Source organism: Arctopsyche grandis, chromosome 1, assembly GCF_051622035.1.
Source record: "Arctopsyche grandis isolate Sample6627 chromosome 1, ASM5162203v2, whole genome shotgun sequence".
In the NCBI taxonomy this organism is placed as follows: domain Eukaryota; kingdom Metazoa; phylum Arthropoda; class Insecta; order Trichoptera; family Hydropsychidae; genus Arctopsyche; species Arctopsyche grandis.
Window position 1 is genome coordinate 2,632,947 of NC_135355.1, and position 24,126 is coordinate 2,657,072.

Genomic DNA, 24,126 nt, shown 5'->3' on the forward strand with positions numbered 1-24,126 from the left:
CGTGATTGGTGCTCGTCGACCACTGGTTCACTAGCACTGATCACCTGATCACACGTTCGCGCCAAAAAGGCCTCGCTGTATGAATAAACCGTATACAATAGCCAATAAGATCTCGTGATCCATCGACCAATGATCTCCCTGTGCTGAGAGTTCACGCCGTGTATAAATATTCGGCGGATCCGTCCTGCACTTCATTCGGAGCTGGAACGTCGACGGAACAACAATAACCTACCACTACCACTACTTCTGCGTCTTTCCTGATAATCCTATACACGTCCACTATTTAATACCGTTATTTCAAAATATCTTGATTCGTTAAAATACAGTATCAACAGTCTTTTTTAGTATTTTATGTGTATTTATCTAAAACTTTGATAATTTTAATTTAACAGACACGTTTTTTGGTGCTTTTTAATTTGGTGGACACGTTGCTACGACAAACAAATTTCTAGAAGCAAGTCTTTCAAACCTATGTTTTCGTCAAAGCTACGCTAGGTATACAGATACAGATGAAAATTCAAAGCGAACCGAAAAGTCAATGTAAATGTTTGTTCGACTCTATTGTTTGCGTTTCATTTGCAGTTCGTGCAAATGGCCGTCGGATTGCGATTTTGGGTTGTATTTTATCTGGATTTGTATAAACAAAAATCGGATAGATGCCAAAATTGGCATCGTGTTCGTTTAATGATTTATTTGCCTCCCGATTACAAGGATTGATGAGCACAATGCAAATTAAATTAGTCGTTCCAGAGCTCGCTGATTGAGTGGAACGGTTCTTGAAATAAATTGAACGTTTTGTACGGTTGATGCTTAATATTTGTATTTTATTTACAACTGGCAGATGTAACTGACATTTAGCCCCCCCCCCCTTCCCACATCAATGATAATTTTAAATATTAAAGAAAAATTGAAGAATTTTATATAAAAATCCTTAAAATTTTATATTTTTATTTTATTTATTCAATTAATCATATACACACGTCGTACAGATCGCTGCAATGCGACGAGTTTACTATTAAGATCAAGAAACACACCAAATTATATATTAATTAATTATGTGCGTGGTAGACATCATCATTTGATGGTTGTACCTGCTGCTCGCACAGTTCTTTTTGGCTCCTATTCCAAGAGCTATTCGACTTCTCAATGAAATCGTTGCTGCTGTCCCTGAATGTGATATTTTCCACTTTGGGGAGCGTAGATTATCGGATATTATCTTAACATATTTATCTGGTAACCTGCGCTCATCATTACTTTATTAATTTGAATGTGATGAATGAGTGGAATCTTAATCTACTCTCTTCCATTTGGGCCTCGCTGTGATTTTATTTTTTTATTCATATTTTGTTTTATTTTATTTTACTTTTTCTTTCTCCTTTGTACATTTTTATATACTATTTTAATTTTGTTCAGTGTAAACAAAGAATGGGATTTATGGATTTTATTTTTAATTTTTACACTTTTGTCATATTTTTTTTCTCTCTGAATGATGTATTATTTTCCTTTTGTTACTTTTTTTTTATTATTTTATTTTACCATGTTTTCTGCTTTTGCTTTTATCCTTTATTTACAGTTTACTTGTTTTTATATCATGTTTTTATATCTTTTTCAAATGTAGGCCATTGTGGCGCATTAGGTTCTTCCTGTAATGCCACAATGGTCCAAAACTATTAAATAAATAAATAAATTAAAACATAATTACTATATATTTTTAATATATACATGACATCTATGGTCAAACATTGCAAACATCGTATAATACGATCAATAAGTATTTATTCAATACGAATTTTTATACGATAATCATCCACAGAGACATCTATGGAGAGAAATGTTGGCTGCATTTTATATACGAACCTTGAGACACTGAATAACTCAAGGTTTGCGAGAGAAATAAGGGAGGGAAAGCCAATTATGTAGGAACCGTTTCAATGAAAATCAGAAAAATTGGCAAACTCTGCTACTCAAACCCGTAACCGTAACAGAAATTATTAAAAAAAAAGTACACGGCAAAATAAAACAACCTGAACATTCACCAGCCGTATGTAGTCTCCATAGAAATTTTTGTTTAATATTTAATTTCACAAATACTGTTTCTGTACTGTTTCGGTAAGAGAAAGATATTTTATATGTTTGTGTGCTCGTATTTTTTTAAAAATCAACCGTTAAATAAGCATGCTGGACTCTTTTCGTGGGTGTAAAAAGAGGCGATTTTATAGATGTTTGGCGGCTCCTAGCTCCTATAAAAAATAACTAATCAAAAAAATAAAACTACAGAAACATGCCTATGATATCCATAGAATATTAAAAAATAATTTCTCTAGTGCCATAATTGAGGAAGGGAGAAGTGTAATACGTTTGTATGGACAAGGCGCCGGTGTCCAGCCCTCCTAATTGTCGACTAAAATTAAAAAAAAAAAAAGAATATTACCTATTAAATTCAAAAGTACGTATGTATATATGTGTAATTTTAATACAAACACTTTTCAATATTTGACACAAATATAATAATTAGCCTTCTGCAAAATCTAAATTTGATCTACTTCATACTTTTGTAAATATTACATTCATTAAATTGTACCTCTTTCGGCTACCGAACTTCTAATTGCAATTTTATGCTTGCTATTTCTCTACTAAGTATATTTTATTAATAAAATCACGTATGAGTCTCAATCATTCTTACCACGTATCCCAACCAGGTCTGGCCCCAGGGGCAGGTCGCCTGAAGCGCCGGGCTCAAAAGGAGTGCCATTTACTCATCCTCAGTTGTTTTTAAGAAAAAAAATAGGAATAAATTGAAAAATACAACGAAAACACAAGTGACTTTCGAAGTAAGGCAATTTCACTTTATTTTCACAGATTAAGGTGACCATTTTATATGTTTTTAGGTTATGTGACAAAACCAGGACAAAAATGGCCAAAGGAATGATTCTAAATACTTGAGTTATTAAAAAAGTTAATGCACTGTAGAAAATCATGGATGCACATTTATAACAATAAAAAAAATCGATTTCAATATATTTATAAACAGGCCAATCCCAAGGATTCTGCCTGGACAGATACCCAAAAAACCAGTTCTGCACTGGTAAAACCAGTACGAATGCCACCTTATCATATGTATATACCAAGCCTGGGCAAACTGCGGCCCGATTTGAATTTTTGTGCGGCCCGCCAAATTGTTGGTCATTAGAGGATCACTTATTTTTCTATGCTGAAATCCTTTTTCATGACAGTAAATAATGTATATCTATAAATAGTATTTTACTTGCGGCCCGACGTTCATTTTTAATCCCTAATGCGACCCTTCATTCGAAAAGTTTGCCCAGACCTGATGTATAATGGATACACAGGTGATTTGTTAAATATTGTCTCCATCTTGTTTATACAGAATGAAACCTCCTTCTTGACTGCTTATAGCATTTGATATCAAAAATATATACATACGTATATAAAAAATGTAAAATATCTGCTGTTTCGTTTACAGATAACATTATAATTTATTGATGTGAAATTTTCATTTACGATTTAACTTTTTTTGACGCCCCTGCATACTGATTTCCAAAAATATAAATGCGCTATTGGCAGGTATCTCTTATTGCTTGTACAGCAGGATTTTTGATCGGCTTGATTTACGTCACACCAGGTGGACAGTTCATTTTAACTTTAGTAGATAAATTCGGTGAAACTTTCCTTATATTGGGTATGGCTATTGCTGAAATTGTAGAAATATTTTGGTTTTATGGATTGGAAGTCTTTTGTGAGGACTTGGAATTCATGACTGGAAGGAAAATATCAGTATATTGGCGGTGGTGTTGGGGAGTTATCACTCCGTTGATGATGTGGTTGGTTTTTCTGTACGGTTTCATAAACATTGAGCCGCTGAAATATGGTAGCAAAGAAATGCCAGTTAGTGCTAATGCTAGCGGATGGACGCTTCTAGTAATTGGACTGTTGCAAATTCCGATATGGGCTTTTGTAAGCTTCGACAGAAATAAGGAAGGCGCTTGGTTGCAGATGGTCAGGAAGTGCTTCAGAAGTTCACCTAAATTGAGCCCGTAGGATCCAAAGATTCGGCAAGAGTGGGTGACCTTCAAATAAGAGCTCAGGAAGGAGAGAAACTCCCTTGGGTGTGAAAGATTAAGACACGTAGTGTCCTCGCCATTGATGTATAATACACATAGATGGGCCCTGACGTGTGATTTTGGTGGGAGATCTTGTCTTCACTAACTGAGGGGTGCGGGGGGTTTAACTAGCGGAGAAGTTGGGTTTTTTCCCTACGACGCAGCGGTACCTACCTACCTACTAAGAGAAACTGTGCATGCGCCATATATTTTGCATGCGCCAAAAGGGAGACCATTATAACACGTGAGGGCGGATCTAGTGTATTATACATCAATGGTCCTCGCTCAACGGTAGTTACAGAAGAGGCATGAAGTTGCGTGCAGATATTTTGTACGGTAATTGAATTATTAGTCACATTGCGGCGATGCGGTGCAAACGATCGACAAGCGCCAGACAGACTGAACCACAGATTAACGACACGTGTACCTTATGCGTGCGCACTGCTCGCACTTACACTAAGCAAAATCTACCCGAAGTCCCGACATACCTACCCTGTATACGTTTTGTGCTTCCGATACTTAAGTTCCGAATTTTGCCTTATTAAACTCGCCAGAAAGATCCAACTCAATTTTAATAATTACCATTTTAATAATTGCATCTGTGCACATCGAAAAGTTACTCGTCATCCGATGTGCAATCTATCCTTCGCGAAGTCGAGAATTGCGTTTAAAACATCTATCCAGTTAATCTGTGGTTCAGTCTGTCTGGCGCTTGTCGATCGTTTGCACCAAACCCACAAGCGTATGTTCAAATATTTGTTTATGTTTATTTAAATCCAGTTCAATAAAAAGTTACCAACAAGATATGGAAAGGTACGATCGGGGGTGGATCTGGACCTGGAGTAACACATAACCTTGCACTTGGAGACATTAAGAGGTAAACAGTTGGTTAACGACCAATCATAATATGAACAGGAAATGTCGGGTACTGCTGTAAGCCTGGCGTGGCGTAAACGTGACGGCTAAAATGAACATACCAGTGGCGGCTCGTCCTAATGGGCTGCCGGGCTGCAGCCCCTCCTATAAAATTCTAAAATATATGTTTAATAATACATTTAATATTTTATTTATTAATGATATTTTTTTATTAGTTGGATGGACGAACTATTGGGGCCTTCGACAGAGTTAATATTACTTACAATATCACCCATATCCAAAAGGGTGATATTTTAAGTAATGTTGACCGTTTCGAAGACCCCACTCACTTGTATGGTGACAGATGAATTAAAATGTTGCTGTACTGGCTGTAAAGTTTTACAGCGCCGCTCTGAACGCCACGCAGCCCGGAGTTTCGGAACGAGAAAGAGAAAGAGCTATTTGCAACTGCAGATAGCTCTTTCTCTTTCACTCACTCTGCCGTTTTGGGCTGGATAGTCGGCAGCCTTCGCCTGTTAAACAAAATTCATCTATCAGTTTGTGTAAGATTTCGCGCGCTTGATCTTACATTTGATTAGTTGAATCGCACGATCACAGCTTTATTCGTTTTCGTTACTCTTAATTGGTTGTGTACGAGCCCTTATCTAGTTTTTTAGTTATTTTTAAAACTGCTAGTTTTTTTTTCAATAATACTTAAATCCACATGTAAGTGGTCGTACGCCAAAAATTGTGCTTATTTTGTCCTGTTATGACATGATAGAACAATTATGGTGGCATTTTTTAGACATCTTTTGGCAGCGTTAACACTAGCGGTAGATACCGCGGTATTTGACGGCGTGAGAACATACAGCGTGTTCCAATCTTTCACCAATCCGCGAGCCACACGATGCCCCTCCATAAGTTCTATTTACCCGGCTTCGCTCGGTATTTGTAATATAAACCGCTTAAACATGGCCAATCTAATGTGGCAGCTTCCCAGGTACTGGCCGTAAACCAACGTGTGATACCGCTTCTTCTGCCAAAACAAAATACAGTGCATACCATCACCTCATAACCAGCTTATTGTTCAATTATCGTACTCTACTCATAACTGGTCATCTAAACACGGAACTTTTATTGTTCGCAGCACACCCACACCCACACCCACACCACAGCCTTCTACGAATCTCAACTCCAAGCGAGATGACATGACTAAACTACACCATCACTTCTCTCGCCCTTCTCCATATATATGGGGGTGGTATATGAGTACAAATATATATATATATATATATATATATATATATATATATATATATATATATATATATATATATATATATATATATATATATATATATATATATATATATATATTTATATTTGTACTCATATACCACCCCCATATATATGGAGAAGGGCGAGAGAAGTGACGGTGTAGTTTAGTCATGTCATCTCGCTTGGAGTTGAGATTCGTAGAATGCTGTGGTGTGAGTGTGGGTGTGGGTGTGCTGCGAACAATAAAAGTTCCGTGTTTAGATGACCAGTTATGAGTAGAGTACGATAATTGAACAATAAAGTGGTTATGAGGTGATGGTATGCACTGCATTTGGTTTTGACAGAAGAAGCGGTATCACACGTTGGTTTACGGCCAGTACCTGGGGAGCTGCCACATTAGATTGGCTATGTTTAAGCGGTTTATATTACAAATACCGAGCGAAGCCGGGTAAATAGAAAGATAATTGAATAAAGTAATGAGCCGAGCAAATATGGTAAATATGTTCGCGACACGCTCTCTGAAATATCGACGACATCCTCCCAAGGCAAAAGGCAATCCTAGGGGTACTGCCCGACTTATGGAGGGGCGTCGTGTGGCTCGCGGATTGGTTAAAGATTGGATACTGCTAGTGTTAACGCTGCCTTTCAGTGCAGCCCCGCCACTAAAATTTATTACGAGCCGCCACTGGAGCATACCCATACAAAATGTACCAAAGAATACTTTTCGTACGGCCGGATACCTGCTGAAGTCGGTTCGTGCCGACTAGGTATGAACAGACCTCAAAGTGGACCCTTCATTTGTGATAGCAATATTATTGTATTGTTTACAAAATTGTATTTATTATATGTGTCGCAATGAAATAATATTTTTTTATAATTAAATTCGTCCAAAAACGGATGATTAACAATCAAAAAGAAAAAATGTGACCATATGCTTTGATATAATTATTCGCGAGAAACTTACAGCTGGCAACACTGACTGGCATGTGACGTTTGACTTCAAGCTTCGAGTGTTTTGAGGTTATTTCATTGCCGGTGTGGTTTCTTGACGCGTTTGCGTTCGTCAAATTATTGTCTCTTCCTCTTAATCAGTGAATTTCTCTTGATTCAGCTCTATCCAAGAAACCCATACCCTCATTATAGGTCAATAGCACAATTAAATTATAATGTTTGTATAACCTATTGGGTCAATCCTTATGTACTAATAGCGGTTTGTTTATTGTTACTAGAATTTGCAGCTTGGATTCACCAACGGTTCCATTTCAAAGTCTGCATGGCAAAGGGGTAATGTGAAATGCAATATCTTACTTATTTGACCCAACAATTTAGATGTAAATGAAGCTTAGAAAATATTTCATATTTAAATATTTATTACATACAATATTTAAACTGAATTAAAAAAAAAAAGTAACAAATGCCATTTTTCAAAATACAACCGAATTTAAATCGTTATTTAAAGTTTTGTTTTCAAATCAGTTAAATTACTATATATATATATATAATTCAATGGTTCATTTAGTTCTGTTCAAAACCAGTGTGCACTACTTTTTGTTCAATTTTTTAATTATAATCTAATATAGGCTGATAATTTGAATGCTGTTTAGTTGAAAATGTTTTAGATTATTATTATTTTTTCTTATGATGAACTTTTGAATGTTTCAGATGTCGAAAATTTTTAAAACAATCAAGGAAAATGGCACTGAAACCGAATAACGTAAAATCATCAACGGCGGATCTTTCTCCAGTCAATGGAGAAACACTATCGGCGTTTTCCATGTACAAATCGAAGACCCCCGATATTGGGATGAAACCAAAAAAGCGCAGAGGTCGTCCCAAAAAGAAACCAAATTCCACGTTACCGAAGACAGCGGACACTGAAAATGCCACAGATTGTATGGGAAAAGAGAAAACAGCTAGTGCAAAGCCCAAATTCAACATGGTTGCATTGAAAGAAGAACCGACATCTTTGAAAGAGGTCGGCAATTACTTACACACAACTTCTGTTCTTGAAAATTCGTTTGTATCGAAGAAAGTATCTTTTCAGGAACTGAAACCGGACACAATGAAATCATTAAAGAAAAAATTGGACAGTCCCATTGTGGGCATATTGAAAAAGAGTAAAACAGTAGATAACCTTGACAATGGTGTCGACGTGGACTTGGAAAATTCCAACGTTCTACGCACCGCTTGTATGGACAGCAGGAAAGAAGGCAGAGAAGTGTTCGAATGGCTCATTGCGCCGCATTCTCTAGACGTTTTCTTAAGGTATGAACTTATCGGAGCACTTGACTTCAACACGAATCAAATTTGACTAAAAAGAATTGTTATATTTTAGTGATTTTTGGGAAAAGAAACCATTACACATATCACGGCGACACGACTCGTACTATAAGTTCATACTCACCATCCGCAGCATCGATAAAATATTGCGACAAGAGGTTTTAAAGTTCACCGAGAACATTGATATAACGTCGTACGACAACGGAGTCCGTGAAACGCACAATCCCGTCGGCAGGGCTTTGCCCCACGTCGTTTGGGACTTTTACACCAACAAATGCAGCGTCCGCATATTGAACCCTCAAGTATTATATCACACAATTATTAATTTAATATAATGTATGCACACAAATCCATGATATATATATATTGATTGGTATTTGCTTATGAATTTTCAGACTTACTTTCCTCGTATCCACACTTTGAACGCATCTTTGCAAGAGTACTTTAACTGTTTTGTCGGAGCCAATTTGTATTTGACGCCTCCGGATAGTCAAGGTTTCGCTCCACACTATGACGATATTGAAGCTTTTGTTCTACAAATTGAAGGGAAGAAATTGTGGAAGATCTACGCTCCACTGTAAGCTTATAAATTAATCGATTTATTTTCTATGTCTATCGGCGGTTCCCAACTAGGCCTTCTTATGACCTTCTACGACTACGACTCTTACCGAACGATTCATGGGACAGTTCCCTATCAATTCGATTATGTTGAATATGTAAGAATATAACACAACTTGTACTATCCCGAATCGAGGTGGATTATCTCATCTACACATTTCTCCTTAACCCTCCCTCACCGAAGTGGGGTATGCAAGTGCCCCAATTTTTACGTTTTTCGTAATAACTATGTGGTTTTCAAAGCTATACACCCATTGAAGTAGAATGGGTAGAAGCGCTCTCAGCTTCCAAAAATGTTGCTACAAAAACTCCGTGCAGACGGAGATTTCGGCTGTTTTGCTCAGTTGTTTGTTAAGCTCTGTAGCAGTAGGATCTCTTTGAAATAGGCTCTACTAGTGAAATTGTGTGGTAGTATTAGTTCGACAAAGTCCGAACATCTGTATGTGCATGTGCTAGATGTTCGGACCAGCCTCACTCATTGAAAAACAGGGCCGTACACCGTATTCTTTTTTAAAACTAATTATTACTTTATCTACATTGAAGTAGTATGCATAGAATTGCTCTCAGCCCCTAAAAATGTTGCCACAAAAAATCCGTGTGCCCGGAGATGTCAGCTGTTTTGTCCAGTTGTTTACTAAACGACGATCACTTCCACGAATTTTTTTTCCCTCACTCTTTTGTCTCTCTTCTGACTTTCCGTCTCTCTCTTCGATGGCTCGCTTTTAAGCGATACTTTTGTTAGGAATGACTATTCTATACATTATACTTCAATGTATACACCCTATACATTTTGTATTCCTAGATTGAACTACAAGAAATTTATTTTAATAGATTTTGTATGATTTAGAAAAGGGGTACATCGTAAAAAATATATTTCCACGATCCAAAGTATGATTTAAAGGCGGTAGCGATAAGTCATGTTTTTGACTGTTCGCTTGCATATTCTTGTTGATCGATAAACCAATGCGAGAGAAAGAGACAGCTATATTTTTGTAAGCTATTGTTTTCGTCGCTCTTGGCACGTGGCTATTGAGTCATGTAGTCGCCTGTTGGCCTTACCTACGTGCGTTTGTATGTTAATGCTTGCCGTTATTTTTTAATACAAAAATAGTCAAAAACATGCTATAAGACTAAAACTTTTTTATGTTGATGTATAAAATGATTAATAAGATATATATTGAACCCATTTGTATTGAGAAAAGCTGTAGTTTGATTAAAAAATACGATCTTGATGCTCCGTCTTTCAAAGGTTAACATTCTTTATCTGCGGCTCGTTTTTAGTATCTATGAGTGTTCATCTACAAAACTCAACGGAAGATTTGTCTGCTAACACTATGGTGGCCGCTGACTCATATTTGTATCATGTTGGGTGCACAACGCTTACTGGCCGCTGATACATATGATTCACGACTGCGCGAATATATTTTTTGTGCAAAATATATTTTTCAGTCTGCATATACATATATATTTCGTTTATGACAAAAACGTGATACAAAATTGTATCATCGGCCACAAACGATTGACGCAAACGTGATACAAAATATATCAGCAGACTGATACATTTTGCGCAGTCGTAAATCATATATGTACCAGCGGCCACTAAGCGTTGTGCACCCAACATGATAGAAATATGATTCAGTGGCCACTTTGTTAAGCACAGCATTATCAAATTTCATTGCAAGTCAAACCGGGACACAAATTAGCAATATTAGACCACTTACTTTTTGACTTGCATTAAATAAATTAAAATTTTAATATTAATTATTTTGTAACAGGAATAAAAGCAGTCGTAATCATTTTTGGCAATACGTTTATAATTCCAAAAGTGTTTAATCAGTAATTAATTATAAACTTGATCAGTAACTTATTCTAAATGATCAGTAGAATGTAATAAACGATCAGTAAAATAGCCAACACTTATTTATTTAAGAGTTAGGTTAGGTTAGGGTTGGCCCTATTCATTTAACACAATGGTGGCCACTGACTCATATTTGTATCATGTTGGGTGCATAACGCTTAGTGGCCACTGGTACATATATGATTTACGACTGCCGAACTGTATCAGTACACAGATATATTTTTGTATCACGTTTACGTCAATAATTTGTGGCCGATGATACAATTATGTATCACGTTTTCGTTTATGACGAAAACGTGATACAAATATATATCAGCGGACTGAAAAATATATTCTGCACGAAAAATATATTCGCGCAGTCGTGAATCATATATGTATCAGCGGCCAGTAAACGTTGTGCACCCAACATGATACAAATATGTGTCAGCGGCCACCATAGTGTTAAGATTAGGTTGTTAGGGTCGGTATTTATTTTTTTGTCCAATTCAATTTTTCTCATCTTATAATAACTATCGACCGTTTCATTTTATTATCTGATCATTTAGAGTAATAACTGATTATATGACAACTGATCACATTTTTGATACTGGCCTTCCAAGAGATTGGGAATCGCCGGACTATATAAAGCGTCCATGTTTGAAATATCATATATTGAGTTATGCTTTATAGAGTCATTTATCCTATTGTATTATAGGTCCCAAGATGAAGTTCTTCCCCGCATTTCATCGAAAAATTTCACACCCGAAGAGGTAGGAAATCCAATTATGGAAGTAGTATTAGAAGCTGGAGACGTGCTATATTTTCCCCGAGGATTTATACATCAAGCTACTACGATAGAAGGAGAATATTCACTCCACGTGACGATCAGTACATATCAGAAGCATTCTTGGGCTGATTATTTTGAAAAAGTAACTCACCGGATATTATAATATTAAAAATTGAAAGGCTGTCTTTTTGTTTGTTTTATTTTATTTTTTCTTTCAGTTACTACCTCAAGCTTTAGAGACAGCCATTCAAAACGACGTTGAATTCCGAAAAGGCGTGCCGTTTGATTTGTATCAAAATTTGGGCCTTATTCACAGCGATTCAAAGTCGCCGCGTAGAAAAGAAATTTTTAATCAAATCAACACACTCTTAGGAAGATTAACCAAACATTTACCGTGTGGTGTGTATCGTCTTAACTATAATGTAAAACGATGATCAATACTATGTACCAGTTGTTAATAAAGATTCTCTTTAGACTATGCTGCCGATGAAGTCTTCAAAGGCTTTGTTCACGACGCCCTACCACCAATTATACCTGAAAATGAGCGACATCTGACCGTGTTCGGCGATTCGGATCGAATAAACGTCAACGGAGTCTTGAAGAACCGCGTCGAAATTCAGCTCGATACCGAAGTCAAAATCCTCAGAGCAAATATTTTAAGGTTGCTATTTTACATTGATTTGATTTGAACCAATTTGAAGTTGTTTATCATGTTCTGTTTAAATTCTAGGATGGTGACTGAAGAGGATTCAATTCGGCTGTACCATTCGATTGAAAACTCGAAGGTGTATCACGAGAATGAGATCCAGTTTTTGGAGATCGATGATGATGTGGCGCCTTGTGTTGAAACTCTCATCAATACGTATCCTAATTTCATCGCTGTGAAAGACTTGAATATAGATAATGATGATAGTAAACTACAAGTAAGTGTTTGTTGTGAATATCGTGTAAAGCGGGGTCTTCACTCGCCCGTGAAAATTTCTCCCCACTTCCTGGCCAGTTTGTTCGCTCCTGATTTTATTTCTTCGTATGAATTTCGTAATTTACTAACATTCTCATATATACGATTCAACACCAAAGTGGTTTCGTCTACACTTTAAAGTAAGATTTCGTTTCTGAAATGTTTTCGCACTCGAGCGGCTCCACGCCTGATTTGTTATTGACACCCCTACTTAGCTTATACGCAAGTGTATAACTTGTATAAATTGTTTCAAATCGAGCGTGGGCCGTGATGCTTTGCTTCATTTTGCGAAATGGTAGCTACGCCACTGGAGACTTCGCAAGAAGTTCTCCGCCAATAACGGGGATCGTCGCAAACCGGTATTCGACAGCTCGGTGACGAAGGAATCACGTTTTCACCGTGTGTGTGAGTCGAAATGTGAGTGTGTGCGTTTCGCTTCGTCGTCGTGACGCGTCCCTTCGTCGCGAAACAAAATACGGGGGACGCCTTGAGGTGCGAACTCGAACGCGCGAAACGCACACACTCACACACACGTTGTTCGAGGCCGCGCACGGTGCGAGTGAAGAGCCCGCTTAAAAGTCAGAGACATGTTATAATAATAGAAGTGCCTTTACGAATAAATAAATTGTATCAATAATACACGGAATATAATCAGGGTCGTCACATATTCACTACAGAAACTAAAGTTTTATTTTGATATACATATGTAGATTTATTTACAATTTGAGTATATGTTGGTGTTGGGCGTTGGTGGCCAATCCGTTTCTTTTCTCAGTTGGTGGATTATTTTTGTCCACTTTTTTTATATTTTTCTGTCCTTGGGAACTCTTAAATTAACGTGTAATGTATAGTTTCAACAAACATACATATGTATAGTGTATAGTATAAAATGAACGATGTTTATATTAATTAAACTTAAATAATTGGTTATTAATATAATTGAGTATTGGGCGCCAACAAGAGAAATGTTTTTACATTTATTTAAAAATAATTTTTACATTTCTCTGGTGCCACCCCTGAAATTTTATGTAGAATGCGGGCGATCGCCATGACACCTTCAAAAACTGTCAAACTACGATGTTAATTGAATAATATGTTACTTAAATGATCAATTTACTTATAAAAATATATCCCATATTGTTTATTGTGTGTTTTTGAATGCACTGTGCAATTTTTAACGATGCACTTGCCCATTTTGCGAGTAATATATACAAATAGAGAAGTTTTTATAGGACATACGTCAAGCACCAAGCATCAAATACGACTGATGCTAAAATTATTTGGAAATGTCTGTGGACATTTCTCACTTGACAACAATATAACGCCTAAAGCCACTTCTATTATTATGAAATTTCCTTGGTAATAGTGATTAATTTATATTTTTCGTTTCAGTTAGTCGGTGCTTTGTGGGAGAGAGGTCTCGTCAAATGTAAATATCCGTTGGAGTTTATCAATTAATATATAAAATGCAATATTTATGTCGGTACACTTTCCTAAAAATAATGTAACTAATATTATAGCTGTAATAAATTTCGTTTAGGAATGAGAGAAAATAATCTTACCTGGGAATATTAATTTTATCATTTGTTATTACATATTTCAATTATTGGTATGATCGATTTTGGTTTGAATTTGACATTTTTTTTTATTTATAAATACATATATTTTTTGACTTTCTTTAATATTCGAAACTTATACCATTTAGTATAAGTTTCAAACAGACATGTATTTTTATGTATTTTTCAAACAGATGTGTATACATGTATTTTTAGTATTTACATGTATTTAGGAGGAAATAGACTTTTTGACAATCTCAAAATTAAAACTGTTTGTAAATGGTATTTAAATATATGTAAATAAGACTGTTTCAAATTATTGTTGTCATCAAATTAAAAAAATAATAATGGACACGTTTCTTTTTTATTTATTTATATACCTATATGTATATACATTGCCTGAAGAAAAAGATCTTCGATCAATGCGTTTTACCAGTGAAGACGTATGGATGTGAAACTTGGACACTGAACGCCAAGATGCTACACAAAATCCAATACACTCAAAGTAGTATGGAACGCTGTATGCTTGGCATAACGAGGAAATACAGAAAGCGGAACACGTGGGTGAGAAGCATGACAAGGGTAGTGGACATAGTTGATAGAGTAAAGTGATTGAAATGGCAATGGGCGGGCCACGTGGCTAGAAGAATGGACGAAAGGTGGACAAAAGAAGTGCTTGAATGGTACCCGAGAGAATGTAAAAGGGTAAAAGGAAGACCGCAGGGAAAATGGGTGGACGAAATTAGGAAAATGTGCCGGGTGAGGTGGATGAGAGTTGCGCAAAACAGAGACGAGTGGAAGCGTGTTGGAGAAGCCTTCATCCAGCAGTGGATGGTGAATGGCTATAAATGATGATGTATATACATATATTTTTTTTATTTATTTATATTTTCATAATTGAATGTGATGGATGTATGAGTGGAATTTTGATCTTCTCTTTTCCATTCAGGCCTCGTAGGGATGTTTTGTCATATATTATATTATAAATTTTATTTTATTATTTCCCGTATGTTTATTTTTATGTACTATTTTTCTTTTGTTTTTTATCTGATTTTTTTTTTGCTTCTGCCTTTTATTTATTTTTATTCCATGTATTATTATTTTTGTTTCTCTCCTGTTTTCTTATGTAGGCCATTGTGGTGCATTAATTATAAATAAAAATAAATATACATATGTACATGATTAAATTCGTAAAGGAACACGTGGTACAGCTGGTCGGTGCTTTAAACCATGTTTATTTTTCGATGCCGTGAAACAAACTGTCGTTTGGTCGCATCTAAGGGTTCCAAATCCGAATATTCAAATACTTTTTATACGAACTTATTATTTTTATCAATCCACAATACTTTTAGTTATATTTGATGTTCCAGATTATGATTCACTTAAAATTTGAACAATATCTTGACCTTAAAACTACAAATAAATAATTTAAAGCCACATACTATTCGATATTCGAATATATTTGAATATTTGGAACCCCCAGTCGCAACAATACTCTAATATGGCTTTCAGAGTTCCAGGTAGTTAAGCCCAAAAGTGTTCCCTTAATTTAACAAAATAAAAAATACCTTTTTAGAATAGCGGCATAGTTTATCTTTTGCACATGCACACTGTGAACATTCAAGTTCTTTGACAAATTGTATTTTATCACTTTATCAGGATAAGTGACGATTTTTTAGTTTTCGGACTTAATTAGTAACCACTAATTACATAGTTCCCATTTATTACTAACTATTAACCCTTTTCTCGCGTCACCAAATTTAGCGAACATGTCCTGTACGCGACTGCTTTTTGCGGATTTTGCTATCGCGTTTTCGACTATAAATATAGGTTGTAATATTTTTTTGAATTTTACAACCTATATTTATTTTTTTTGACTACTGCCATCTATTGAATTTGGTAAAGTATACATTTAGTAATATTTTCAACCAAGTTATAAAATTTTAACACAATAGACGGCTCTTATACAGGTTGGAACTTCCAAGACATCTATGCGTGTCTCGCGCGCTGAGGGCATGTTCGCTAGGACATGTATAGTAGTCGTACGCGGTGGAAAGGTTAACTAGTTCCGATATACTTGCGAGAGTTGTTAATAAAATTAATTAATGTTCACCGAATGATCACGTCTTCCCTGAATCATCTGGTCCAAAATTGGTCTCCACTGAATACATCTGCACAATATTAGTTGATATATTTTTTCGGTTTTCTTCTCCACGCCCACCTGCTATTTATTCATATTTTATCGTCAATCACAGCACTATGGCAATCAAGAGGGACCAACAATGGAGCGATTATCTCCTAATCTCTCCAGTCTTGCTGCTCCACCTAATCGACATCAATAATCGTCAACTTCTCTTTCAATCGATCAGATGAAATGATTGCAACTTAATCACCTCTCCACTGAAGATAAAAAATCTCCTATCTGTTTTTCGATATTCGTTATTCCAAAACCACCAATGGCGTAGACATCCATTGAGGAATCGCGACGAAGTGTCACTGCTGAGAAGTTAGTAGGAGCGTCAATGGATGTTTCAGACCGCCTTTCAAATCAATGTATTCCACTTGAAAACAAATAATTGGTTATATACCGATTTCTCCAAGTAGGTACTTAGAGAAATCGCAACACCGGAAAATATTACTCAAGTCACTGATTCATTTGAAGAATTCTCTCCGCCGATGATAACGATCCAATATCCCACGAGATCAGACGCAAATTCTGTTTTATTAATTCTAATGTCTTTGGATAGAGTTCAACTGTTCTTTAGTCCGTCAAATGTATCGATGGTATTTTCCATCTAAAATCACGCTATGCAGTAAAATAATTCATTTACAATCCAATCAGATTATTATACGTGTGATATAAAACTCACATCTAAATCATTCCCCCCAACCAGTGCCATTTTATTTCTTATTATTTTTATACAAGAGGTCTCTCTTTGGATGAAAGATTTATCATTCTTGTCTTTAATTGCTCATCCAATACTGGTCATACACTCTGGCACACGAAAGACAGAGCGTCATTACTTCGTTGATAACAAACTGAAAATATACCACATTATTCGAATGATTTTTATCACTAAACTGTAACATTCATTTAATTTCAAATACCTCCACCGGTAGCAAGAATAACCTCAAAGATCTCATTAGCTTTGCCAATTCTTTTTTACGGTCACATAATCATGATTTACCAACAATTTCACAGCATTGAATACGCTTTCTTGGGAACGTACGAACAAATCGTCCCATTTTAAAATTTCGATCACATTGGAAGCCGGCAGATTGAGAAAATCTTGAGTTTTGTGCAGCTGAAACGGAAGTGAAATTGAAAAGTATTTATTTTTTTATAAAATCAACATTCATCGTCTCGAAATTTTCCACGGTCAGAACCATTGCCTCTTTTAATAATTCGGAATGTCCTGTTGATTTCAAAACTTCCAGACTGAATTAGAGATGAATTACATATGTTCCACTTTTCATAGGTACGGTGGGACTGATTTTTCATTTTATTTATATTTTACTTCATACTCGATTATTATTAGCTACGAGTACTTCGGCAGTTATGGACGACTACTTAGAGAGATTTGAAAGTTGTAAAGTACTACAAATGAAAGATAAAATACCCGACTATAGATTCCAATATTCATTTTGAACAGGAAATCGACCGAACAACACCAAGATATAGAAAAATCGTACGATTTAAAAAACACATATGTATCTCCGAATCTCAAGCCAATCAACATTTTTTATTACCAGATTCGTGTTTACTGGGCATAGATCTATATGAAAAGTCATATCTCGTCTCTGAACCATTTTTTTGAATTTTACGAATTTTAGAATAAAAACTTATTAGCAAAATAAAAGTGTCAGAGCCATTGACATATTAATTATATTTCAAAAAAGTTAACAATACTAGAAAGTTTACGATTCAATAAAAACCGTGATATAAAATAAGAAAAATATTTGAGAAACCTTCTTAAAAATCATTTGAGAACCGTTGGAATGCACCAAATTGCAAAAACAACCATTTATGTCGGTAACTAATTCACGCTGTTTCTTCAAAATTGATCTTCATTTTTAAATATTACATTTAGTAAAAGTTTGACAGTCGTTGATTAAAATTATTCATTAACTAATTAATCAGTTAATGTATAATGAAAATTAACGGAACGATTGAGAATTCGTTGCTAAGTATTATTTAATCGACAAAAACTAGTGAAAAATACTTGAGAGCCATTGATTTGTTATGTCCAAATTTAATGTGCTAAAATCTACAGAAATATACATAATTTATTTTTTTATTATTGAAAAATATTGATTCAGTCAATTTCGATATAATTGTAGGAATTTAAAATCGTATTATTTAAACAAGAAAAAATATAAGTAGTGAAATATAAAACTTCCTGAAATGAATTGAACTGAATACATTTTTATATTAATTTTGTACAATTATAATCATGATTTAAATATATTTATTTGTCTTTGGCCACTCTCTTATTGATCAGCCCATTTGGATAATATTGTTTATTTATGTAAACAGTAGCTTAATATCTAATTAATAAATAAACATTGAATATTAAAAAAAAAAAAATTAAATATATTTTGAGAAGTTGTTGCAAATTATGTGTTTATTCAAACATTTGGATACAATAAAAATTCTAATATTAAAAATGTATACTTTAAATACATTTAATGATTATTTTATGTTACATTCATTTTCAAGTATTACAAAAAAAAAATTGTAGTCGATCAAATAATCGAATCATATGGAATGACATGTGCAAACGCTTTTAATCTCGTTCTGCTAAGACTTGTTGAAGCTTTCCAAGATTTACTTGTCTCGTCGTATTCCCAAACATCAATGAAATAATATTTTTTATCATTTCCACCTGAAAATCAAAACAATAAATTAATTCTACATTTAAGACCTATAAATTCAAATTAAGTTGTAAAACAGCTCACCCATGCTAAGTAGTTTGTTTTGGTAACAGCAGAGACTGATTCCGTATGCAGGTTTTGGTAGTTTGGTGAATGCTGTCCACACATTTGCATTCGGATCGTAATATTCGACACTGTCTAAATTATTATCAGTTTGTCTGTCGTATCCACCAGCGACGTAAAGTTTCCCTTTAAATGCGACGCTCTAAAATGGTGAAATCAAAATTTAGTTAATATTATTTTGGAGAATTTAATATTATTTGCGATAGTTGTTAATAAAATTAATTGATATTCACCGAATGACCATATCTTCCCTGAATCATATGTGCGCGGTAAGTCCAAGAATTCGTCTCCACTGAATACATCTGCACAATATTCATAGGTGTTCCTTTTCCGTTTTCATATCTACGCCCGCCTGTTATGTATATTTTATCAGCGATGACAGAAGCACTATGAGAATCAACACCCACCAACAATGGAGTGATGATCTCCCAATCCCCACTCTTGCTGCTCCATCTAATCGAAATCAATAATCGTCAACTTCTCTTTCAATCGATCTGATGAAATTATTGCAATATAATCACCTTTCCACTGAAGATAAAATACTTCCAGTCTGTTTTTCAATATTCCTTACTTCAAAGCCACCAATGGCATAGAAATCCGTGGACGAACCGCGACTAAGTGTCACTGCTGAGAAATCCTTACGAGCTTGATTTAATGGCTTCAATGGCTGTTTCTGACCGCTTTTTAAATCAATGTATTCCACCTGAAAACAAATAAATTGGTTATATTCCGATTTCTCTAAGCGGGTACTTATTAACACTGGAAAACGTTACTGAAGTCACTGATTCTTGCGAAGAATTCTCTCCGCCGATGATAACGATCCAATCTCCGACGACGACAGACGCAAATCGACATTTGTTAATTCCAATGTTTTTAGATAAAGTCCAATTATTCTCTAGTCCGTCAAATATATCGATGGTATTTGTATCCTGAAAACACGTTATGAATAAAATAATTAATTTACAATCCAATCAAAATATTATACTTGTGATACAAAACTCACATCTAAATCAAACCCCCCAACCAGTGCCATTTTTTTTCCTTTTATTTTTCTACGAGGGGTCTCTCTTGGGATGAAGGATTTATCATTCTTGTTTTTAATTGCTTGTCTAATAGTGGTCATACACTCTGCACACGAATGACAGAACGTCATTACTTCGTCGACGAGAAACTGAAAACATAACACATTATTCGAACGATTTTTATCACTAAACTGTAACATTCATTTAATTTCAAATACCTCCAACGGCAACATGGATACCCTCACGGATCTCATCAGCTGTGCCAATTCTTTTTTACGGTTCGCATCATCATGATTTACCCACAATTTCACAGCATTGAATACGCTTTCTTCAGAAGAGACGAGCAAATCGTCCCATTTCAAGATTTCGATCACGTTGGAGGCCGGCAGATTGAGAAAATCTTGAGTTTTGTGCAGCTGAAACAGAAGTGGAATTGAAAAATATTTAAGCGGCATATATTTTTATATAATCAACACTCACCGTCTCGAAATTTTCCGTAGTCAAATCCATTGCCTTTTTTAATAATTCGGAATCTCCCGATGATTTCAAAACTTTCAGACAATTAGAATTATTGACTGTTTTAAATTGTGGTGGAATTTTCACTTCGAGTAGATTGGCTAGCTCCAGTAATTTCGTGCGGTGTTTTTCTCCTATGTCTAAAATTATTTATTTATTTATTTTATTTCATACCAGGAAGGCATTACAGGTAAACCCCAATGCGCCTTCCTGGCCAAATTACAAACAATACAGCATTTTTTATTATATAAGTCGCTAAATTACGAGACACTGACTTAAACTCGACAATTAACGAGACATCTATGAATTGTACATACATTTTTATTGTAATATTTACATTAATCATACTCAAATAGTGGTGACATAGTGGGTAGGAAGGACTTTTAGCCAATTTTTAATCGGGAATCGTTTCAACAATGAAATCAGAGAAAATTGGCAAACTCTGATAGGAAACGATCAACCAGGAGTCACAAATCCTGGTCTGACCAGCAGCATTACAGATATACTCAGAAAAATTCTTTTCAATCGAGGTCAGCTCAAGGGATCGAACTCGGTGCCTCTCAGTGTTAAGCAGAAGCTTAACGACCGAGCCACGCTGCTGGCTTATAATTATAATAAATAAATAATTATAATTAAATGATTGCATTTAATGGCGAAATCTCGTATTTTAAATTGTTTATTTTATATTTTTATAAACTCGTACTTATTTCTCCCGTGTAACAATAATTCAGGATAGCTTCAATGACCTCGTAGTCAAATGGTAACATAATATCCTCCACTAGACCTTCGTTTGGCCCAAAGAATTCGCTACACGCCATTAGAACGATCAAGTGCGCGGGGAAGCTGCAATTATGAAAAATGATAATTAAACTGACGAAACAATTTGGATTTTAAAGAATTTTGGATTCGAATTAAGATACTTTCGGCCTCGAACAGAAAAACCGGTGTCGCATTTCTTATCTTTTTTCATAGCCTCATACAAATACTCCACACGTTTTGCAGCAAAATCGCTCTTCGCCTTCACTACGAACATCTTGTTTCTGATTTTCTCTTAGATTTCTCCTGAAAAACAAAGTTTAAAATTTAGACAATATAAATATAAGTACTGAGCAATATAAAGTTAGACTTACCAATTGGAAAGAATAGCAGCGAATGATATGGAGCACTGTCGTTCTGCGGTTTTATCACAATAGATAAGGATATCTCAACCCTGCTGTTGCATTGAAACGTATATTAATTATTTACTGAAATAAAACATTCAAAATCACTTTTATTTTTTATTTCTCATAAATGCCATAGTGCCATGATTGGTGACCAACATACAGGGAATATATAATTGAACTTAAGTTTAGACCAAGGCTTTGGAGACGGATCAGAATTTACCGACTCCGACGTTTTGCTATGATTCGACCCCGACTCCAAACTGCATGATTATGTATATAGGTAGTAAGATCGACTTTTCTTTCCGAATTATAAAATTATAATAATAAAAATGATAGCGATATTTAAACTATAAAAAATTAAAGTAATTAAAAAAATCACTAAAAATTAGCATTTGCCCAATTTATTAAATTATTGGTAATGAAATACGCATAAATAAAGAGTAAGTACATGAATCAAACGAATCAATTCAATAAAATAAACGAGAGTAAAAATAAAAATAAAAATAAGTATTTTTAATGTCATTAGAATAAGGTAAACAAAGTATAATTAAATTATTTTGTTTATTTTATTTATTTATTTATTCATACTCATTGAGAAGATCGAATTTATTTTTCCCACGACTCCCTCTATTGATCAATTTTATAATAAACGAATTTTTTAAATAACCAATAATATTTACGAGTGATGGCTAAAATGAACAATCTGAACAAAGATATTGTGTCTGGATTGGTATTGGGATTTTGATTTCCGAAATTTCAAATCATTGAATTGTTAACATCTTTTGCTTTGTTAATTGCGAATTGCGAATTGTGAATTTGCAAATTGGCGAATTTTTAACATCTTTTGCAGCAATAAAAACAGTTTTCTGAGTTTTTTAAAACGAACTTAGGGTTAAAGGACTAGCACTAGATTGTTTACACGGATGTGACATTATACCACAGAAAAACATGTTTTTTAAATATTATATTTACAATAATAATGAAAAACCGCATGGAAATAACCACTCATCGGATATATTAAAATAATCGTCTTCTCACAGATGAAACACATTTTGGAATTAAAAAATTAAAAATCGATAATGGAATTTGACAAACTACTCGAATCCGCCATGCATCTTTTGCACTCTGAATTAAAAGGAATACTTCTGAATTAACCAAAATTTAAAGTAAGCAATTAATAAAAATTGATTAATAACCGCAAAAATGTATTTTCTTCAAGATAATTTCAACGAGAGTGGAAAAACCACACATAAAAACAACTGAATATTGAAAATAGAAGCAGAATTGATGATACTGGTATTAACTCTTATCTATAATATTATATTATATATGTAGGTGTGTACTAAATGCTTTGTTTTAATGCTCACTCGTTTTATTTTCGTTTATAAACATGAAAATTTGAACTCGAAATTTTGAATCGATCACCGATCCGTTTTTTAGGTTGATTGGAAGTGATACCTCCCCTTATGGGTCTTCTTTTTTACTTATGTTTTTAGATTCAATTGAATCGTAAAAGTTATGCTACATATGTACATACATATATTAAGTTTCATATATGTATGTACATACATATATGTCCATATACAATATGTCATTTTATTTTCCTTCTAATAGACATAGAAGAAAATTCAAACACTCTTAGTCTTTATTGTATTTCATTAAATTCTTTAAGATTTGAGGTGTGGGTCTACAGGTGTATGCTTAAGATTCTGTGGACCAAAAATATATCAAATGAAGCTGTCCTCGGCATGATAGGGAGAGGCAGGGAACTTGTTTCTGTCATCAAGTGGAGAAAGATGGAGTACCTCGGACACATGATACGGGGTCCAAAATATGAATTTCTCCGTTTGATAACCATGGGAAAAATAGAAGGTAGAAAATGGATTGGCAGGAAGAAGTTGTCTTGGCTTCGAAACATGCGCATGTGGACCGATATGAGCGCCGACGAGCTGTTCCAAGCCGCTGAAGACCGATGCGGATATCTTCAAATTATTGACGAGGTGGTCGCCAACGTTCGGATGCGGACAGGGCATTGAGAAGACAGAAGAAGAATTCTTTAAACGGTCAATAGCTTCCCGACTAGGTTTGCAATCTCAGACCCAGGATACACACATACATACATACGTCACGCTCT

At 34.9% G+C, this 24,126-nt stretch overlaps 2 protein-coding genes and 1 pseudogene across 3 annotated transcripts; 2 read left to right on the top strand and 1 right to left on the bottom strand.

Annotated features, from left to right (window-relative positions):
• Nucleotides 1–3,295: 3,295 nt before the first annotated feature.
• Nucleotides 3,296–4,059, top strand: LOC143912881 (sodium-dependent nutrient amino acid transporter 1 pseudogene; annotated as a pseudogene).
• A 3,142-nt stretch (nt 4,060–7,201) lies between these two features.
• On the top strand, nt 7,202–14,646 carry NO66 (Bifunctional lysine-specific demethylase and histidyl-hydroxylase NO66). Of its 2 annotated transcripts, XM_077446550.1 has the most exons (11): nt 7,210–7,397; nt 7,484–7,538; nt 7,917–8,229; nt 8,299–8,519; nt 8,590–8,836; nt 8,930–9,111; nt 11,705–11,918; nt 11,995–12,175; nt 12,251–12,437; nt 12,507–12,699; nt 14,130–14,646. In XM_077446550.1, exons 2-11 carry the CDS (start codon nt 7,528–7,530, stop codon nt 14,193–14,195), a joined length of 1,815 nt encoding a protein of 604 aa, XP_077302676.1. In that variant the 5' UTR covers nt 7,210–7,397; nt 7,484–7,527; the 3' UTR covers nt 14,196–14,646. The 2 variants fall into 2 exon arrangements, with proteins under 2 accessions (XP_077302667.1, XP_077302676.1); XM_077446541.1 differs by having other exon boundaries at nt 7,202–7,397; nt 7,917–8,519.
• A 4,248-nt stretch (nt 14,647–18,894) lies between these two features.
• LOC143914497 (kelch-like protein 25) lies at nt 18,895–24,126 on the bottom strand. The gene is made up of 12 exons (XM_077434751.1): nt 23,798–24,126; nt 21,960–22,073; nt 21,750–21,891; nt 21,533–21,672; nt 20,794–20,969; nt 20,532–20,729; nt 20,295–20,462; nt 20,065–20,220; nt 19,813–19,994; nt 19,525–19,744; nt 19,253–19,433; nt 18,895–19,179 (listed from the first exon to the last, which is right to left on the bottom strand). Exons 3-12 carry the CDS (start codon nt 21,860–21,862, stop codon nt 19,040–19,042), a joined length of 1,674 nt encoding a protein of 557 aa, XP_077290877.1. The 5' UTR covers nt 21,863–21,891; nt 21,960–22,073; nt 23,798–24,126; the 3' UTR covers nt 18,895–19,039.

Bases quoted from the DNA above. Each gene is read 5' to 3' on its own strand.
- LOC143914497 (XM_077434751.1), bottom strand. From the start codon at position 21,862: ATGTTCGTAGTGAAGGCGAAGAGCGATTTTGCTGCAAAACGTGTGGAG. The intron at 20,221-20,294 runs GTGAGTTTTGTA...ACGTGTTTTCAG, and splicing joins TTGGGGGGTTTGATTTAGAT to GATACAAATACCATCGATAT. The intron at 19,434-19,524 runs GTGAATATCAAT...TCACCATTTTAG, and splicing joins AGGGAAGATATGGTCATTCG to AGCGTCGCATTTAAAGGGAA.
- NO66 (XM_077446541.1), top strand. The intron at 9,112-11,704 runs GTAAGCTTATAA...ATTGTATTATAG, and splicing joins TGGAAGATCTACGCTCCACT to GTCCCAAGATGAAGTTCTTC. The intron at 12,176-12,250 runs GTGTGTATCGTC...GATTCTCTTTAG, and splicing joins AACCAAACATTTACCGTGTG to ACTATGCTGCCGATGAAGTC.